The sequence below is a fragment of the Penaeus vannamei genome, chromosome 20 (assembly GCF_042767895.1).
Source record: "Penaeus vannamei isolate JL-2024 chromosome 20, ASM4276789v1, whole genome shotgun sequence".
Taxonomy (NCBI): domain Eukaryota; kingdom Metazoa; phylum Arthropoda; class Malacostraca; order Decapoda; family Penaeidae; genus Penaeus; species Penaeus vannamei.
This window is the reverse complement of record NC_091568.1, coordinates 15,239,707-15,247,206: the sequence shown is the minus strand read 5'-3', so window position 1 is coordinate 15,247,206 and position 7,500 is coordinate 15,239,707. Positions and strand designations below refer to the sequence as shown.

The 7,500-nt window shown below is 34.4% G+C and overlaps 2 protein-coding genes across 11 annotated transcripts in view; both read left to right on the top strand.

Moving 5' to 3' along the window:
* Positions 1-2,875, top strand: part of LOC113818467 (pre-mRNA-splicing factor 38B) — a 7,491-nt gene extending 4,616 nt beyond the window's left edge. For all 3 annotated transcript variants that reach the window (XM_070135076.1, XM_027370642.2, XM_027370641.2), the window contains exons 5-7: positions 16-155; positions 962-1,096; positions 1,512-2,875. In XM_070135076.1, coding sequence (XP_069991177.1) covers positions 16-155; positions 962-1,096; positions 1,512-2,552 — 1,316 coding nt within the window. In that variant the 3' untranslated portion in view covers positions 2,553-2,875. The remainder of the gene's footprint in view (positions 1-15; positions 156-961; positions 1,097-1,511) is intronic.
* Positions 2,876-5,389: 2,514 nt separating this feature from the next.
* Positions 5,390-7,500, top strand: part of LOC113804711 (TM2 domain-containing protein biscotti) — a 4,332-nt gene continuing 2,221 nt past the window's right edge. Inside the window, exons 1-2 of one of the 8 annotated variants that reach the window (XM_070135075.1) lie at positions 5,390-5,647; positions 7,026-7,249. The gene's annotated coding sequence lies outside the window, so the exon portion shown is untranslated. Of the gene's footprint in view, positions 5,652-7,025; positions 7,264-7,500 lie in introns of all 8 variants that reach the window. The other 7 variants (XM_070135072.1, XM_027355592.2, XM_070135071.1 and 4 more) reach the window with 7 other exon arrangements.

Genomic DNA, 7,500 nt, shown 5'->3' with positions numbered 1-7,500 from the left:
TTATGTTTATACCAGATGCACCTGATCAAAGGCAACCTCCACTAGCAGCTGGAGAATTGATTGCCAATTTCTCAAGGCAAGAGCGGGTGGCATTGTACGAATACACATTGAAGAATGCAGCTGGAGTGGCCCCTCCACCAGAGCTCTCCATGATGGTCTGTATTTTACATATAACAATCTTGCTATATATTGTAGGGTTTTGTTTTATTGGTGTAGTGTGACATTATTAGGATATTGTATTGTTATGATTTTTGTATGTATGTATATTTAGACAGACAGACAGACAGACACACACACACACACACACACACACACACACACACACACACACACACACACACACACACACACACACACACACACACACACACACACACACACACACACACACACACACACACACACACACACACACACACACACACACACACACACACACACACACACACACACACAGATAGACACTCACACATACATACACACACACAGATAGACACACAGACAGTTAGACACACACACAGATAGACACACATACAGATAGACGAACAGACAGATAGACACACAGACAGATAGCCACACACAGATAGACACACAGACAGATAGACACACAGACAGATAGACACATAGGCAGACAGACAGATAGATAAACAGACAGATAGACACACAGACAGATAGACACACAGACAGATAGACATAGACACACAGCCAAACAGACAGATAGACACAACCAAACAGACACACACAGACAGACACACACACTCACAGACACACAGACACACACACTCACAGACACACACACACAAACACAGACACACACATACAGACACACACACACAGACACACACACTCACAGACACACACACTCACAGACACACACACACAGACACACACACACACAGACACACACACAGACACTATTGGAACACCAGTCAACAAATTCTTAAAATGATTCTTAATGCAGGAGAATGTATTCAAGAAGGAGGAGCAGCCAAAGGAACTGTCTGGCCTTGAGTTGGCAAAGGCAATGAGGGATTTCAAGAGGCGACGGCAGGCATATAGAACGAAGGTCTCGACAAAAAACAAAAGTCATACAGAAGTAGGTTCTACTTAAAATTTTTCTATATATTTTTTAGTTGTTTGTTTGTATATTGATGTCCAGCCCCTTTCATCATTCATATATTCTGTATAGATATTTTGTTCTTGAAATAACAGGTATATTATATGAATGAAAGTAATACACATGACTTTTTAATGGCATAGATGCTACAGAAATTGCATAATCTTATATTTTTTCTTGATTTTGCACTGTTGCAACAGTGTTGTAATGCTTATTGTAAAGGTTTATTGTAAAGGAAAAAGTATTTAGCTAACCTGTGCCAGATGTATAACTATTACCATGAATGTTCCTATATGATTACTGAAGTATGTTTGTTACTTCATGTTAGTTTTAGGTCTCCAGTAATTATTCCTTACTATTTGGAACTTTAACATGGCTTTTATTTCTCTCTCAGGTGGCTAGAGAAATAATACACAACATGATGGTGTATATAGGAGCTACAGAATTAGAAACCGATGCTCCTCATCAAACTTCTGAACTCCGAGATGAAATTGGCAAGGAGGGAGAGCATCCTAGTGACCAAAAGGACTGCGTCACCCACAGCAGGAAAGAGAGTGCTAGTTCTTCCAGAGATGACAGCAGCCCATTTAGAAGGTCTTATGATCGTGGTGATGAGAGAGACAAGCATGATAGGCGAAGAGAGCAGGAGAGTGACAGTAGATATAATAGAAGAGTAGACAGAGGTGATAGCAATGAGTCAAGGAAGAGGAACAGAGGAGAGGGTAGAGAAGAAGAAATAGCTTATAGGAGGGCAGATAACCGTGAGAGGTGTGATTATGAAGTGAGGGAATATAGAAAAAACAGTAGCAGATGGGGAAGCAGTTTTGATGAGGCAAGAGATGACAAACAGCTAGACAGGAGGAGAGAGAGGGAGGGAGACTATAAAAGAGAAAAGGAAGGTGTGTACAGAGGAAGAAGTAGAGAAGAAAGATCATGGGAAGAAAGTGGAAGAGAGAAAGTAAAAGAAAGGGATAAAAGATATATAAGTGAATTTGAAAAAGATTATTACAAGGATAGAAAGGAAAGAGAAAGACAGAAATACCACTCTGAATACTACTGTCCAGAAGGAAAAGAGAGGAAATATGAGACAGAGAGGGAACATTATTCAAACAAGATGGAAGGTAGGTATGGAGAAAGGAATGAGAGGGAATTTAAAAAAAGAATTAAAGTTGAAAAGCATACAGAGGATGGAGAGCTGTCAAGCTCAGAATCAGAGAAGAGGGGCAGCTCATATGAACGAGAGAGCACTTCGACAGACCACAAGAAGAAACGGAAAATGAAAAAGAAAAAAAGCAAGAGAAAACACAAGAAGAAAAAATCCAAAAGCAATCACAGACATTGCAGTAAATCAGATAGTGAGGATCTGTCATCTGAGGAAGAGCATCAGAGATATTACAAAAAAGTTGATGGATATGTAAAAGAAGAAAAAATATAGTAGCATTTACAAGTGTTTGACATGAGCACATGAAAACCAGTGCAACAAAGGCTCTGTCAATTTTCTCAAACCTGTAATAAGTACAATTTATCATAAATAATAAATGTGATTATTCCATCTTCTCATTCACTTGTTGCTGTGTTCTTGTTCTTCTACATATTATTCTTGTTCTTGTTGATATTGTTTCCTGGACATCATTTGCCTAGTCATCTGAGAAAGTCCAATTTTCCAAAGCCTTTTGTAAGATTTTTAAGATTATTCCTGAAATGTTTTATTCTAATACCAGATGATGTATTTTGAGCTAAATAAAGGAGAAATAAAAATTTCTAGAGATTTGTTAATTTTACCTTCATTTTCTGCTCTTTCCTTTCTCCTTGTATTACATTTTTTTTTCTCTTTCATGTAGCTTGTAATGATTACTATATCTATGTCACATTTCTTCCCATTTAACAGTATATGATTTTCCTGCAATTTCACTTTATATTGTCTGTGTAAATTGGTGTTAACTGTTAAATGATGTGCATCCTATATTTAGAAATGCTTGAAGATGTAGAAGATAAAAAGCAAATTGTACCAATATTTCCACAAGACACCTGGGAATGGTTGTGATGTTTTTCTCGTGTATAGATTTTGATTTTTAAGATTCCAAAATTGTAGCTATTTTTTATGCAGACTGACTATTTACTTTAGTAAATAGAATTGAGGATTTAGTGCTCTAATCTGGCAAATCTGTATCTGACCATATGAAGGCATGTGTCCAAAGACTATTCTCAGACTAATTGTCTTTTTAAATGTTTTATTAGTTTAAGCCTTCAGCTATAACGTAAACATCGATATACTTAAGTTTGTGTGCTTCATCTAATTACTGTAGTGCACTAACATGAACACATAAATATTATAGATAAAAGTTTAAACTAACAAAACATTTGATAAATGCAATTGCTTGGAGAACACCTACGGGCATGCATACCCTCATAAGGTATGTTTTTAAGGGTAAAGTATATTATAGTTAACTGTTCATGGCTTTGCAGTCTATATTTGTAAAGGTTTCTTCTTGGTTTACCAATGTGAACATTATGATGAAGAAAAGTTAAGAGATTCAAAGGAATAACTATACTAGTAATTAATATAATGTGTTATTGATAAGCAAGTATTTAGTATACAGATAGACAATGCAAAATATTTAGTAATCAGAAAAGGAAATAGTTAAAAGTGTATGAAAGTATATACAGAATTAACAGAACTAGACTGGCTCATTTTCTTAAAATTTTGTCTTTATGTTGTCTTTGGTCATCAGTATATCACAAAATGGATTGGAATGTAATACTACACAGTGTTTGATCTTCCCTCATTTAAATATTTATTTATGACAAAATATTTTATGTTTTTTTCAAAGTGAATATTTGTTCATACCACAGAAATTCCCTATTAAAAAAAGATAATGAAAAAAGTATAGCCTGTATGTTCCCTTATGTTATATTGTACTGAAAGCGCACACACACACACACACACACACACACACACACACACACACACACACACACACACACACACACACACACACACACACACACACACACACACACACACACACACACACATATATATATATTTACATGAAAATTATTATAAAAAAATCACAAGGATAGGAATTTAAAACATGTTGAAAAAGTACGAATCAGAATATAGCGTAAATTAGCGATATCTAAAAATTTCCCAGGCGATCTGCAGGTACTTCGGAAGTACAGAGAAAATTGCCAGTACATCCGGTGAAAATACATAAGGCATAAAAACGTGACAAAAAGCCTGAAAACAATCCCAGAACAACCCCAGCTACTGTATGTCGACTACCCTGCAGCAGATGCGATAAGGCATACTTTGGTGAAATGAGACGTGGTTTCAACACCAGGATCAGTGAACATCGGTCTGAAGTCCGTCACTACAGGACTTCCAACGCCATGGTGGTTCATGAAGCAGAACAGATACCAGACTGAAAGGAGGCAGAAGTAAACCAAAATAAGCAAACAGCAAAAAGAAATTATACATCGCGACGGAGGAGAATGTCAACACGCGTCGGGCAGCTTCAAATTGTAGAAGATCGCGGCTGCAACTATGCGTTTAATGAGCATGAGGTCACGGTCTTCAAGTGATGCATCGGCTCACGTCTGATATCTATTAACATCAGTAGTTTCACTGATGTATTTATTTCCGACGAAGGTATATTCGAAACCGGTCAAATACAACTCTTGTGAAGCTGTTCATTCCCATTCATACCTTTTCTACATGTCAACGTGAATATGGGAAAGATGTTTATATTTTTCAATATAAAGTTTGGTATTCAGTAATAGTAAGAATTTGAATACTAAGTATTAAAGGGTAAATTTGCATGACATTCTTGAATCTTTTTGCCCATTTTCCATTTCACAATTCTTTCTTAATCTCATTGTTTTATCATCGCCATTATTATTATTATCATCAGTATTTTTTTATTATTGTGATTATTGTCATTATCTAAATGATTTTTCATTTTGTTATTATTTCCAAATTATTACTGCTATGATTATAATATTCCTCCTATTACTGATAGCCTTGTACTCTAATTTAAACAGAATTTATTTTCAATTTTCTGAAAAAAAAATTATACGCTTCAACTCTTACTGTATCAACTCCTACAGTATCACATTCATCATACAAACAGTAAATCATATAATTCATGCAATGTCTCTCAGTTATATCTAAACCCAACGAGGTACCATTTACATTTCTAAAACACCACGTTCCATTTTAATAGTTAATTTACAAAGGGGATTAATGATTCTCTGCCAACAGTTATTTACAGTCTAGTAACTTAAGCGCCCAAACGTGACGTCATTGGAAAAAGTCGATAGTGTTTACTAAAAGGAGGAACAAACGAAATTTCCTCCCTACATGTAAAAGTGAAACAAGAATGAAGTGATCCTGAAATAGTCCCGAAAACGAAGAGAACAAAGGGACGTAGCTTAATCACAAGAGCAATCGAAAGAATTAAAGAAACCGGACGGAAGTAGCAGCTGACATTTCAGCAGGTCTGCGAGAAACGCCACATCGAAATAAAAGCAAGTAAATCGAGACATATTTGTTTGATTAAATGGAGCATTATGTAACTTAGCTTTTTAACAATTTAATAGAACGAACAGAAGAAGTCAATGAATCAGTATTCCAAATATACATCATAGAGGACACAGGGAGAATTCTAGAACATGGAGAGCCTAAAATCCTGTAAAAGTACAAAGAAAGGAAAAAGTATTTAGGATAGAGTAAAGCAATGGAATTTGAGGTAAATGATATATCAAAAATTAAACTACTAAAATACAACATATAGGTGACTGACACTTTAAACACTTTAGGACACTTTGAATTGTAAACAACAAGAATCCGGTATAATTAACAATTTACTTTTTCCAAGCCACAAAAGAATTAATTCTGGATAATATAGACAATGATAGAATAATTAACAGAATAAAATTAACAGAGGCAAAAACAATGACAAAAATATGGCTCCCATAAAATAACCGGAAAGTGGATAACAATCGGGAATTGAGTATAGAAAAGATATGGAATGGTTACCTTGACATTAAATAAAACACTTTTCATCTATGGTGTAAGATACGGCTAGGACTTTGGAAATGTTAACTTGCAAAATTATAGAGATGTGTAGCAAGTGTAGGCAATATTATTATTGTTAGCAACATACTGTTTTTGTTGTGATGATAATTCACAATGTACCAAAAGACTGTAGACATAAAACAAAACAACAGAACTAGAAATAACATAGAGACAAAGTTAAAAAAGTGGCAGATGAATTCAATTTAAAAATAAGAGCACTGAATTATGAATGATAGTAACAATAAGCATAACAATACATATCTTAGAAAAAACAGCAACACAATCATAAAACAGGTGCAAAAGTCAAACACTCAATAGACACAAATGAAAAACACTCAAAAATACAAATGAAGTGCAAACAAGTATTTCCTTGGGCTGATTACAACAAAAATACTTGTAAAGTAAAATACTAAACATCATCATTAAATCACAACAGGGAAATTAAAAATAACAACATCATCAGAAGTTCATGTAGAATTACGTTACTAAATAACCAGTGCAATTATATAACAAAAAGATCAGGGAATACTTAATGGAACAAATAGATGAACCCAATTTTTTGTCTGGAAGCCTTATTACTCATCATTGCCAGTGGCATCCAATGATAGTAAATTAAATGTTTTTGTAATAAGCATGAAAACACCCCAGGTTAAAGCAGCACTTAGATAAAGATCAAAAAACCTTTCTTGCATGTATTGTAAGTTCAAGAAAAAAAAGTAGATCACCTGCTGTTTCATTGCCCAAGATTCCATTCACATGCAATAAATTTTTTTGTTGCACTAATAGGAATATAAATTCTTAATCGAACAACATATCTCCTGATTACAGGTACAGATTAATCACCAATAAGAAAGTGTTACATGCTGAGACAGAAATCTTCTTAAGGAAAACTAAAATAGATGACCATATATCAAGACAAAAGAACAAAGGAAGAGATAGATGAAGAAAAAGAAATAAAAACAAGGAAGATAAGAAAAGAGAAGAGAGCCAGGAATGTAGATTAATTGTAGTCAAAAAAGCTTTACAAAAAGATAAAGAATACTTATTAACATGTAAGAAATAAGTGGTAAGTTCCCAAAATTATGGGTAGCAGGTACACCCCCCAACTCCTTACACACATATACAAATTTTTATAAGAAAATAATCCATCAGTGAATAGATATAAAATAAATGCAACAGGAAGTTTAAGTATCTATAGAAATGTGGACAATACTACAGGGGTATAGATGTAGGCATAACAAATATATGATAAATGATAAATGAAAGAAATAATAATATAAGGAGATAATGATGATAATGATAA